The sequence below is a fragment of the Rhinoraja longicauda genome, chromosome 16 (genome assembly GCF_053455715.1).
Source record: "Rhinoraja longicauda isolate Sanriku21f chromosome 16, sRhiLon1.1, whole genome shotgun sequence".
In the NCBI taxonomy this organism is placed as follows: domain Eukaryota; kingdom Metazoa; phylum Chordata; class Chondrichthyes; order Rajiformes; family Arhynchobatidae; genus Rhinoraja; species Rhinoraja longicauda.
In genome coordinates, this window is record NC_135968.1 from 48,244,734 (window position 1) to 48,257,343 (window position 12,610).

At 40.0% G+C, this 12,610-nt stretch overlaps 1 protein-coding gene across 3 annotated transcripts in view; it reads left to right on the forward strand.

Annotated features, from left to right (window-relative positions):
- LOC144601520 (poly [ADP-ribose] polymerase tankyrase-2-like) overlaps positions 1 to 12,610 on the forward strand; it is a 68,423-nt gene that overhangs the window by 21,373 nt on the left and 34,440 nt on the right. For all 3 annotated transcript variants that reach the window (XM_078413745.1, XM_078413746.1, XM_078413747.1), the window contains 4 exons: positions 4,611 to 4,706; positions 5,577 to 5,613; positions 7,203 to 7,278; positions 12,281 to 12,375. In XM_078413745.1, the coding sequence (XP_078269871.1) occupies positions 4,611 to 4,706; positions 5,577 to 5,613; positions 7,203 to 7,278; positions 12,281 to 12,375 (304 nt within the window). The remainder of the gene's footprint in view (positions 1 to 4,610; positions 4,707 to 5,576; positions 5,614 to 7,202; positions 7,279 to 12,280; positions 12,376 to 12,610) is intronic.

A 12,610-nucleotide genomic window follows, 5' to 3' on the forward strand; every position in this document is an offset into this window, starting at 1 on the left:
CTCTCTCTCTCTCTCTCTCTCTCTCTCTCTCTCTCTCTCTCTCTCTCTCTCTCTCTCTCTCTTTTTCTCTCTTCTCTCTCTCTTTTTCTCTCTCTCTCTCTCTTTTCTCTCTCTCTCTCTTCTCTTTCTCTCTTTCTCTTTCTCTTTCTCTCTTTCTCTACTTTCTCCTCTTTCTCCTTTCTCTTTCTCTCTTTCTCTCTTTCTCTCTTTCTCTCTTTCTCTCTTTCTCTCTTTCTCTCTTTCTCTCTTTCTCTTTTTTCTCTCTTTCTTCCCCTCCCCCCCCCCCCCTCCAGTAATAAAAATGAAATATTTGAAGAGAATACAATTACTGGAAGTAGAAGAGATATTTTGTGGTGGGCTGTTCTGTTCTGTTCAAGTCTTGATTTGTATTTAATGTGCTTCCAGCATTTCCAGGTCTGTTTGGGAATAAATGGCATGCAAAATAGTTCTAATTTTTTTGTCCAAAATGCTGTTAAATTCAATATTTAAAATAAAACGTTTGTTAAAAGATTTTGATATATTTGGGAGTGATGTATTTAAAGTGTCGTTTTATTAATAAGGCTGGAAATGGGTTAATTACATGAGGGTTTATTACACAAGGTCTGGATTCTAATGAGATGTTCATGTAACTGGGTTTTAGGACTTCAGGGAAGAAAGGTAAGCATGCGGTAAGTTACATTTCTTTACATCGTTTGGCTTAATGCTTTTCATAATTTTAATGTCTGGCTACATTGACCACTGCAAAACTGACCTGAGGATTTGCTGGATCTCGGGGGCCTCCCAGTGTATTTTTGGTTTGGGCTATTCTAGTCTGCTGGATTCAGTTCATTAAGACCATTGAGGCCACTTGAGGGTTTAAATTTGGCTCCAGGACTGTCTGGGACAGTGATGTGAGTTCTGGATCCAAAGGAGATGGGACCAGGGAAATGGAGAACGTAGCCAACAACTCTGATAGTGCAGAATAGGATGGAGTTGAGATGATCAATACAGTGACACAGCCAATGGAGCTGCTGTCTTACCAGCGCTGGCAGCCCAGGTCCAATTCTGACCTCTGATGCTGTTAATGTGGAGTTTGCATGTGGTCACATTGAGTGCTGTGGTCAATTCCCAGATGCTACAGATGTGGGTTAGTGGATCCTTTAAATATGATGGGAACAATAGATTACGGCAAATTTAGTGGACAGTGGAATTGCTTTTCGTACTGGCATAGATTTGGAGTCATAGAGTCATACAACAAGGAGACAGGCCCAACTTGCCCATGACGACCATGATACCTCATCTACACTAGGCTCACCTTCCCGCATTTGGCCAATATGCCTCTAAACCTTTCTTATCCATGTACCTGTCCAAATGTCTTTTAAATGTTAAATCTTCCTCAACTACCCTCTCCAATAGCTTGTTTCATATACCCACCATCCTGTGGAAAAAGCTTGCCCCTCAGTTCCCATTAAATCATTCCCCTCTTACCTTAAGCCTTTGTCCTCTGGTTCTTGATTCCCCTACCCTGGGTAAAAAACAATGGACATCTACATTACCAATTCCCCTCATGATCTTGTACACCTCTTTTAGATCACCCCTCATCCTGCTGCACTCCTAGCCTGTCCAAACTCTCCTTATAGCTCTAGTCCTGGCAACATCCTTGTAAATCTTCTCTGCACTCTGATGGGCTGAATGACATCCTGAATAATTTAAAAAAACTTGCAAGTAAGTTTCAGGAAGTATATGGAATCACTTGGTGGTTAAGTTATGAAATTAGTTTTAAAGTGAATCCAAAAAAGCTGCTGGTAGCTTTTAAAGGTTCATGCAGGTATATCATCGCTAATAAATCAAAACACTACTAATAACTTCTGAATGCCTGAAAGCGTCTAATTGGTAAAAATAAAAACTCTTACGACTATGGCCAGTTTTGTGGATGGTCTATCAATTAGTGCGGTATTTTTGGCCCAGCCTTAAATTCTTTGAAAATGAAATTTGACCATATAATTCCTCTAATTCTAAAGTTGATTAGTGCTTTTCGGTTATTAATGCCTGTCTTTTGCTTTTCTTTCTTTCTCTCTGTTCTCCATTAGCACACACCATCCTGCCTACCCTCACCAATCATTGTCACTACCTTCTCCTATCTCCCTAGCTCTTATCAATGCAGCCGACAGCTATTAGCATGACACAAAATGCTGGAGTAACTCAGCAGGTCAGGCAGCATCTCGGGAGAGAAGGAATGGGTAATGTTTCGCGTCGAGACCCAAAACATCACCATTCCTTCTCTCCCAAGATGCTGCCTGACCCGCTGAGTTACTCCAGCATTTTGTGTCTACCTTCGATTTAAACCAGCATCTGCAGTTTTTTCCCCAGCTATTAGCATGAGTTGAAATTATGAATGTCTTTTCAGTTTTACACTTCATACTTGACACAGCTGCGGTCAATATTTCTCATGGAAGAAACCATCCATTCACATAAAGCAACACAAACAGATTATTTGATTCATCTTGTCTGTGACAGTATGACAATGTTATCCACCCATATGTATTTCCTAATTTCTCATGAATTTATCTTAAGTACATCTTTGTTATTCATAATAACTTCTGTTGATTTGATGGTGCAGTTTAAAATCATCTTTCAAACTTTTTTTTGCAGTTTGAAAGCATCTATTTTTTTAAATATTGTACAGATGCGCCATGGCTGTAAACTAGAAATGTAATCCAGAGGCATTATCAAACAAATCTACGTTTTGTCATGGCAGTTAGAGATTTGAATTATTTTCCCATTTTTTGAGAACATTTTAAAATCAGTAAAATCAAACATGATTGGATTCTGACATTCTTTAGATGAGCAATCTAGTTTTTGGCTCCAGTTCAACAGCAGTTTGGTTGAACTGGGATTCCATCTAAAATCACGTGTGATATTATTGTCAGAGTAATTATGGATAAGGAATAAATTACTCTTTCAACAACTATTCTATGATTTTAAGATCTGGGTGGATTTTTCATTGCTGTTTTGAATGTGATGTAATCCTGTGGATGAAATGAGTAAAACATTAGTTTCTTTTGAGGAGCAGCCATCTATTTGTGTATTTCAGCTCTGATCTTATTTAATTTGACAATGTCCACCTCACGGTTGCCTTTGGCTGTGTGCGTTTGCAGGCATTAGAGATATGGACAGCTGTTTGCATTTGTTATTCCTCAGTCAATAGACCTTAACACCCATGGTTATATGATGTACGTTGTCTCAATGCCAAACCTATACTGTTTGTGTACTGAAGCCAGGAGGAGTGTGTCCATAAATCAGTAAACTGGGATTCCTAACCAAAACTGGAGACTATTAATTTGATGGCAAAAATTGTAAACTGGTTGCCTGAAATAATCTTGAGTAAGCAGAAAAAGAGAGCGGTTAAAAGTTCAAACATTTTTCTGTTGAGGTTATCGATATACATTAGCTTCTAAGTTTGAATCAGTACCATCAGATGTATTGGAAAATAGTAATTAAGGTATGGCTCTAAATTGTAAATTATATTTGCATCTACACCAATTATATTTGCATCAGCCAAAACATTATGACCACCGACAGGCGAAGTGAATAACATTGATTATCTTGTTACAATGGCACCTGTCAAGGGGTGGGATATATTAGGCAGCAAGTGAACAGTCCGTTCTTGAAGTTGATGTGTTGGATGCAGGAGAAATGGGCGCGAGTAAAGACCTAAGCGACTTTGACAAGGGCCAAATTTTTATGGTCAGACGACTGGGTCAGAGCATCTCTGAAATGGCAAGGCTTGTGGGGTGCTCCCGGTCAGCAGTGGTGAGTACCTACCGACAGTGGTCCAAGGAGGGACAAACCACAAACCGGCGACAGGGTGTTGGGCGCCCAAGGCTCATCGATGCACGAGAGCAACGAAGGCTATCCCGTCTGAAGGTCTACTGTAGCGCAAGTCACAGAAAATGTCAATGGTGGTCACGGGAAGAATGTGTCACAATACACAGTGCATCGCACCCTGCTACGTATGGGGCTGCACATGGAGGACCAACAGCATATTAGGCAGGTGGTCATAATGTTTTGGCTCATCAGGTCATAATGTTTTGGCTGATTGGTGTATACTTGGTGTAATGCCGATGTATTAATTGGTGCTTCGGAGGATTTCAGATTTGATAGACGTAGGAAAATTTTGTTTTATCATGGAGGTAATATAAATGTATTGATAGTCTGATCTGTCTGCACTGGTTAAAATAAGTAGTTTTATCTGCTAACTAAAAATTCCCAGAGAAATGGTCAGAGCAATAGAAAAGATTATTTTCCCAAAAATAGAGAAATGGAGTCAGAACTCCATTTGCATGGAAATGGGAAGAGGCCATGATTATTTATTTTCATGTGTGATGCTTTGTACTAACATAGTAGAGGTTTATTCCTGAGACACTGCGCATGTCTGCAATACCATCACCAGGATTTACATTGAAAACCATCTATCAAAATGGTGCCTGCACGCCTTTGTTGTCATGGGCACTTGCAATAAACTTTGAAATGCTGTATCAGCCCCTTTTTATTTTTAAGATGACGTAGCTCATTACTGTGAAATACATTTTCTACTTAACATGTATCTAATTTTCATGATTTTATTACAGTTTTACTCCAAAATGGTGCTGATCTTCATATCCGTAATACAGATGGAAGAACTGCATTAGATCTAGCAGACTCATCTGCTAAAACACTATTGACAGGTCAGTTAATTTGAGATCTATTTAATCGATTTGTTGCAGAATGTGAACCGAAGTGGGGGGAAAACGATGAAGTGTTCCAGTATGCGAAGTGACATTATGTGGGAATTATTTTGGTAAGTTGCTCTTGCATGCCTCCTGGTGGATATTTGAAGTCTGGCTTTAGTAAGGTCCGGCCTGCATCCTAGATATTGCAATAGAAAATAAAAGGGCAACATGCAGATCACATTTATTTTTGCAATGCTACTTGGAACAGTAAATGTGAAATGGACTGCTACCTGATTCAGTTGATCTGGGATATGTAGAAACATAGAAAATAGGTGCAGGAGGAGGCCATTTGGCCCTTCAAGCCAGCACCGCCATTCATTGTGATCATGGCTGATCATCCACAATCAGTAACCTGTGCTTGCCGTCTCCCCATATCCCTTGATTCCACTAGCCCCTAGAGCTACATAGATATTTAGAAAATAGGTGCAGGAGGAGGCCATTCGGCCCTTTGAGCCAGCACCGCCATTCAATGTGATCATGGCTGATCATCCACTATCAGTACCCCATTCATGCCTTCTCCCCATATCCCTTGATTCCACTAGCCCTAAGAGCTCTATCTAACTCTCTTTTAAATTCATCCAGTAATTTGGCCTTCACTGCCTTCTGTGGCAGAGAATTCCACAAATTCACAACTCTGGGTGAAAAAGTTTTTTCTCACCTCTGTTTTAAATGGCCTCCCCTTTATTCTTAGACTGTGGCCCCTGGTTCTGGACTCCCCCAACATTGGAACATTTTTCCTGCATCATTAAGAGTATTAGATATTGCAAGTTTTCATGATTTGAATTGGATCTTAAAACATTTACCGGGTTAAACTAATTTTTACAGGTGAATACAAAAAAGATGAACTACTAGAGACTGCAAGGTATGGACATATTGCTTTTTATTTCTTGATTTTGAGAATAGGTCAGATTTTGGTTTGTTTTTCATTCCGTATGTTCTTGGAAAGGAAGTGTCAAATTTATATTCGACTTTGATTAGATTGGATTTAGAGTATTTGCCCAATTCTGGACTGTTCTGGGTTTGGAATAGTTGTAGAAAAGATGCATACAGATATTATTAAAATAATATTTATTTAAACTGCTGCTCTTAAATGGAACGTGTGGCATTGATTGAGAGCGACTGCTGCATTAATTCTAGAAGCCTTCCAGAATAGTCATCTGTTTAAACGCAATGTTGTACTCTACCTCACAAAGCATGACATCATACATGCAACCATAGATACACAAAATGTAATAACCTTAATATGTGGCAAGTTTCAAGTTTGCAGCAATTAATCAGTGAATTACATTACCTTCATGAACAACAAAAGTGCAATTGAATTGTATAGGTGAATTAGTGAAATTAGTCTTACATATATGCATAACTGTAATTGTAAGATGGCATTTTTACTTTGTAACTAGTGCCTTTTAAGAGCACAACTTCAACTAGACTAAGTAAATACCTTAAATTTTGCAGAATAGGATAATATATAAAAGAAAGCAAGGAGTGGACAGTTAAATTAATATTTCTTGTGATTGCAGGCTAGTGTATATTGTAATTGAATGATGTAGTTTAAATAAGTTAGTTGATTATAGGGGGGGAAGTCTGTGTGGTATGTGGCATAGTACTGTAAGCTGTAATTGTTATCAATGCATGTAAACACCTATTCAATAAAATATGTCCGTTGATGTGGCTAATTTTGTTGTAAATTAATTATGCATTATCCTATGCTGGAGGGCATCCCTAAATCTTGTTTGCTGGCCACCTAAACGAGCCAAATATGAAACAAAACTTGTGGGCATTGTTTCTAAAGAAACATTTTAGAGGAGTCCAAAACGTCTGTTTAGGCAAAATCCTCAGTGCTGCCATAAAATTATACTGTTGATTATGCTTTTTAGTGATGTTAAACATCTAGTCATGACACTATTTTAACTTTAACATATATTTTAAATGCTTTTTCTTCTGTATATTTTGGTTATTCATCAATGTTGCTACAATTTAAAATAATGATTAATGACTAACTTTAACTTGTTCAATAAATTTTAATCAATGTCAGGTTCTTGTAAATCTAAAAGTATGAATCTGATATACATTTTAATTAGCTCAACACCTTGATTTCTGTTTGCATGAAAAATGTTCGTATACAATACTGATGCTATGTTGTATTTTACCACAAGGTGTCATTATATCACCACAACATGGATGAACAGGGAATGTTTTAAATTGCATATATTTCTGTTAATTGTAAGGTCTTTGTTTTCACAATAGTAAAACAATGTACAGAATGCAGTACTCCAAACAAGCTGACAAATTCTAGGCACTGAAATATAAATAATCGGTATTTCAGGGCAGTTAAACAAAAGTAAACTAGCTATAATTTTAAAAATCTAAAATTATAAAACTTGTGGATTTACTAAAATTCATTCACTTAAACAGCATAGTGAATTATGTATTTTTAAAATTTGTTTATAGGAATGGAAATGAAGAAAAGTTGATGTCCCTACTTACACCATTGAATGTAAACTGCCATGCTAGTGATGGCCGAAAGGTAAACGTATTATTACTGTGAACCAAATGTACATTAAGTACATTAAGAATGTTTATTACTTAATGAGACTTTGATAGTGAAATGCTTTTGTGAAGTTGATCACCATAGGTAAAGAGACTGCGTTAAGTGGCGAGTTTTGAGTCAGAAAGGTGTCTGTTAAGCAGTGCCTATCTTGTTTTAAATGGAAGACTGAGGAAATTATGCTAGCCTTCCATTTTTTTTGGAAGAATATTAGCAGCTAAAATATAATTTGTAAGGGTATGAATCGATATAATGCCATTTGATTGCAGTAAAGTACATGTGTGAGAGGGAGACAAGTGAATCCAATGCAGAACCTTTTTAGAAGGAACAAGAGACATTTATAGTTGTGTAAGAAGAAAGTGCAGTTGCTGGTTTAAACCGAAGATAAACACAAAAAGCTGGGGTAACTAAGTGGTACAGGCAGCATCTCTGGAGAGAATGAATGGGTGACATTTCGAGTCAAGACCCTTCAGATTGGTCAGGGATAAGGGAAACTCGAGATATAGACGGTGACTGGAGAGATAAATAATAATAATAATAATAAGCATTTATTTTATATAGCGCCTTATCGGGTGCTCAAAGCGCTTTACAAAAACAATCAACATAAAAACAAACAGACAAACTATCCTAACGGAAAAGCGGCGAATAAACAACGCCAGCGTCCTCTCACGTCAGGGTCCGGCAGTAGACAACAAAAAGCACAGGACACACAGATACAATTTTTACACAAACAGCCATCACAGTGATTGCTCTAGGCACACCCTCACTGTGATGGAAGGCAAAGTCTTATCTCCTCCTCATTCTTCTCCCGTGGTGCCACGAGGTGATCGAGGCTCCCAACTTTTTGAAGCCCCCACCGGGCGATGGAAAGTCCAAGGGCCGAGCCGAGCAGGCCAATGAAAGTCCTGAGCCCCCACTGGGCGATGGAAAGTCCCAGGGCCGAGCCGAGCAGGCCGATGAAAGTCCTGAGCCACCACCGGGCGATGGAAAGTGCTGCGGCCGAGCCACGCAGGGCGATGAAGGGCCTGCGAGCGGGTCGATCGTACCTCACGCTTCGGGGCGGTCGAAGCTGCTACGGCTGGAGCTCCCAAAAACCGGTCGCCAGCCAGGGACCTGCGAGCTCCCGATGTTGCGGTCTGCAGGGCCCACGGCCGAAGCCTCCGAGATAGTAAGTCCAGGCCCTGCGACCGGAGTCTTCAAGGTCGATCCCAGCTGGAGGCCGCCGACTCCACGATGTTAGGCCGTAGCGCGAACGGAGATACGACACGGTAAAGGTCGCATCTCCGTTGAGGAGGAGATTATAAAAAAGGTTTCCCCCAACCCCCCCACCACCCCCCCACATACACAGAGTTAAAAATAGATCAAAACGTACATTAAACGATGACAATAGACAAAAAACAAAAAAAAGACAGAGAGACTGCCGGTGAGCCGCAGCTGCACAAACACAGCCACGCCCCAATACATAAAGAACAATGAATGAAAGATATGCAAAAAACTAACGATGATAAGGGAAACAGGCCATTGTAAGATGTTTGTAGGGTGAAAACGAGAACCAAGTGCGACTTGGGTGGGGGAGAGATAGAGAGAGAGGGAATGCCGGGGCTACCTGAAGTGAGAAAAATCAATATTCATACACTGGGCTGTAACCTGCCCAAGTGAAATATGAGATGCTGTTCCTCCAGTTTAAGTTTAGCCTCACTCTGACAATGGAGGAGACCAAGGACAGAAAGGTCAGTGTAGGAATGGGAAGGAGAATTAAAGTGTCCAGCAACCGGGAGATCAGATTGGTTCACGTGGGCTGAGCGAAGGTGTTCTGCGAAATGATCGCCCAGTCTGCCTTTGGTCTCGCCGATGTATAAGAGTTCACATCTTATTTCATACCTGACCAGTTTTTCCCTATACTATTTGTATCGGAATTGAAGTTATGGTCTAGACTTGAATGGGAAATAACTGCAAGAACTTAAGCTGCAGCATGCCATAAAAGAATCTTTTGTGGATTGTTGCATGCAAAAATATCCAGATCTAATTCTGCATGCACTGACAAACTTGCAGGTGTAGTTACAAAGATGCATTGCACATTTGTCGGATCACTGTAATTTGTCCAGTTGTCCAACTATGATGGATGTACAGAACTTCAGCCAGCAGTTCTGAATATATATGTGGACAGCTCATTTATTACTTCTGATCATGCCCATGAAATACAGAAGTCTGAGATGAGCTGGAGGTTGGATACTGGGGAAGATGAACTCGTGTGCCACTGCAATACACCATTGAGTTCCTGATTTTAAGGGCCAGATGCAGTTTAAATCTGGTCCCTCAGCTTTTATGCAAGCTATGGCTGGCATGAGTAAGGTTCTTGACCTTCATTAAAATAATGACTGCAGGTTAGTAGATCATTTTTCTTTATCTTGATCTTCAATTTCTAGTGGTTTAAATTAAATCTGGTTGAATTTTGATCAAATATCTCCAATGCCATTCTCAAAAGACATTTTAAAAACTAGACTGGTGTGCTGTCCAAAAGCCATTAGAGAATTTGGGTTTAGGGGCTGGGGTTCTGCTGCCAGACATTTCCATTGTCGCAACTTGCTCTGCCTGTAGATGATTCATCACTATAAAAGGTGTGAAAATGTGAAAAGAGTGTGAAAATGGGAAAAGTGCAGGAAACGATCTGTTGGGAAAAAGCAACTCAACACAACTCAGAACTATATTTCTGCAATAATGTACAGGATGTGGGTGCGAATGCTAGACATTGAATCCTGTACAGATGAGCACCAGGAATATTATTATACAGGTGCACCCCGGCTTACGATGTTTCCACTTGCGATATTTCGACTTTGCGATGGTGCAAACGGCAGTGACCCGTAGTGAACCGCTGCTCGCTTCCGGCTACGTGATCGCGTGTATTCAATGCATCTCCACTTACGATATTTTCGGTTTGCGATGGGTTTCTCGGAACGGAATCTCATCGCAAGCTGAGGAACACCTGTATTCAAAAGTCTGTGTATGCAAACAGTGCCCTCCATAATGTGTGGGACAAAGACCCATCATTTATTTATTTACCTCTGTACTCCACAATTTGAGATTTGTGATAGAAAAAAAATCACATGTGGTTAAAGTGCACATTGTCAGATTTTATTAAAGGCCATTTTTATATATTTTGGTTTCACCATGTAGAAATTACAGCAGTGTTTATTCATAGTCCCCCCATTTCAGGGCACCATAATGTTCGGGACACATGGCTTTACAGGTGTTTGTAATTGCTCAGGTATGTTTAATTGCCTCCTTAATGCAGGTATGAGAGAGCTCTCAGCATCTAGTCTTTCCTCCAGTCTTTCCAATACCTTTGGAAACTTTTATTGCTGTTTATCAACCTGATGACCAAAGTTGTGCCAATGAAAGTCAAAGAAGCCAGACTGAGAAACAAGAATAAAACTGTTGGAGACATCAGCCAAACGTTAGGCTTACCAAAATCAACTGTTTGGAACATCATTAAGAAGAAAGAGAGCACTGGTGAGCTTAGTAATCGCAAAGGGTCTGGCAGGCCAAGGAAGATCTCCACAGCTGATGACAGAAGAATTCTCTCTATAATAAAGAAAAATCCCCAAACACCTGTCCGACAGATCAGAAACACTCTTCAGGAGTCAGGTGTGGATTTGTCAATGACCACTGTCTGCAGAAGACTTCATGAACAGAAATACAGAGGCTACACTGCAAGATGCAAACCACTGGTTAGCCGCAAAAATAGGATGGCCAGCTTACAGTTTGCCAAGAAGTACTTAAAAGAGCAACCACAGTTCTAGAGAAAGGTCTTGTGGACAGATGAGACGAAGATTAACTTTTATCAGAGTGATGGCAAGAGCAAAGTATGGAGGAGAGAAGGAACTGCCCAAGATCCTAGGATACCACCTCATCTGTGAAACACGGTGGTGGGGGTGTTATGGCCTGGGCATGTATGGCTGCTGAAGGTACTGGCTCACTTATCTTCATTGATGATACCACTGCTGATGGATGTATAGACACATCCTATCTGCTCAAATTCAAACAAATGCCTCAAAACTCATTGGCCGGCAGCAAGACAATGATCCCAAACATATTGCTAAAGCAACAAAGGAGTTTTTCAAAGCTAGAAAATGGTCAATTCTTGACCTGTACAAGTCAATCACCTGATCTGTACCCAATTGAGCATGCCTTTTATATGCTGAAGAGAAAACTGAAGAGGACTAGGCCCCAAAACAAGCATAAGCTAAAGATGGCTACAATACAGGCCTGGCAGAGCATCACCAGAGAAGACACCCAGCAACTGGTGCTGTCCGTGAATCGCAGACTTCAAGCAGTCATTGCATGCAAAGGATATGCAACAAAATACTAAACATGACTACTTTCATTTACATGATATTGCTGTGTCCCAAACATTATGGTGCCTTGAAATGTGGGGACTATAGATAAACACTGCTGTAATTACTACATGGTGAAACCAAAATGTGTAAAAATGGCCTTTATTAAAATCTGACAATGTGCACTTTAACCACTTGTGATTTTTTCTATTACAAATCTCAAATTGTGGAGTACAGAGCCAAATAAAGAAATGATGGGTCTTTGTCCCAAACATTATGGAGGGCACTGAATGTTCATTCATTCGTTTATACTAATGCATAACTAATTTCCCCTCTCCACTTATCAGTCTATTGTTCGTTCTTATTAGTCTTTTGTGCTTTTGCTACTATTCATTACAATAATGAGGTTCAATTACCATCAGGCGATATTTGTGTATTTTTGGACTTGCGGACAAAATCGCCTTATGGATGCCTGTAAAATCTGAATCAATTACTCAGGAATAATCTTTTGTGTATTTCATTGTTCCCTAAGGTTTTAATTCAGTCGAAGAGACTTGAATCAATTTATATTACACTTTGCACATGGCTGGGAAACCTGTACGAATGTAGCTATTTGAGACTAAAGACTTTTTTTTTTCTCTCTACAGTCCACACCACTGCATTTAGCAGCAGGATATAACCGTGTTAACATCGTACAGCTGTTACTTCAACATGGTGCAGATGTTCATGCTAAGGATAAAGGGTAATCATTTTGATGTACACGGTGCAGGCAGGTGGGAAGGGGAGGATTGGGCATGATGGGAGAAACGACAGTAGTGAAAGATGTCTCTCAACATCATGCTAAACCCTTACGGTCGCACCTGCACATACCTGCTTGTTGGCTTTGTAAACTTTCCCCTTGTGTGAATGGCTGATCGTTGGTCAGTGCAGACTTGGTGGACTGACGGGCTTGTTTCCACACTGTATCTTTAAACTAA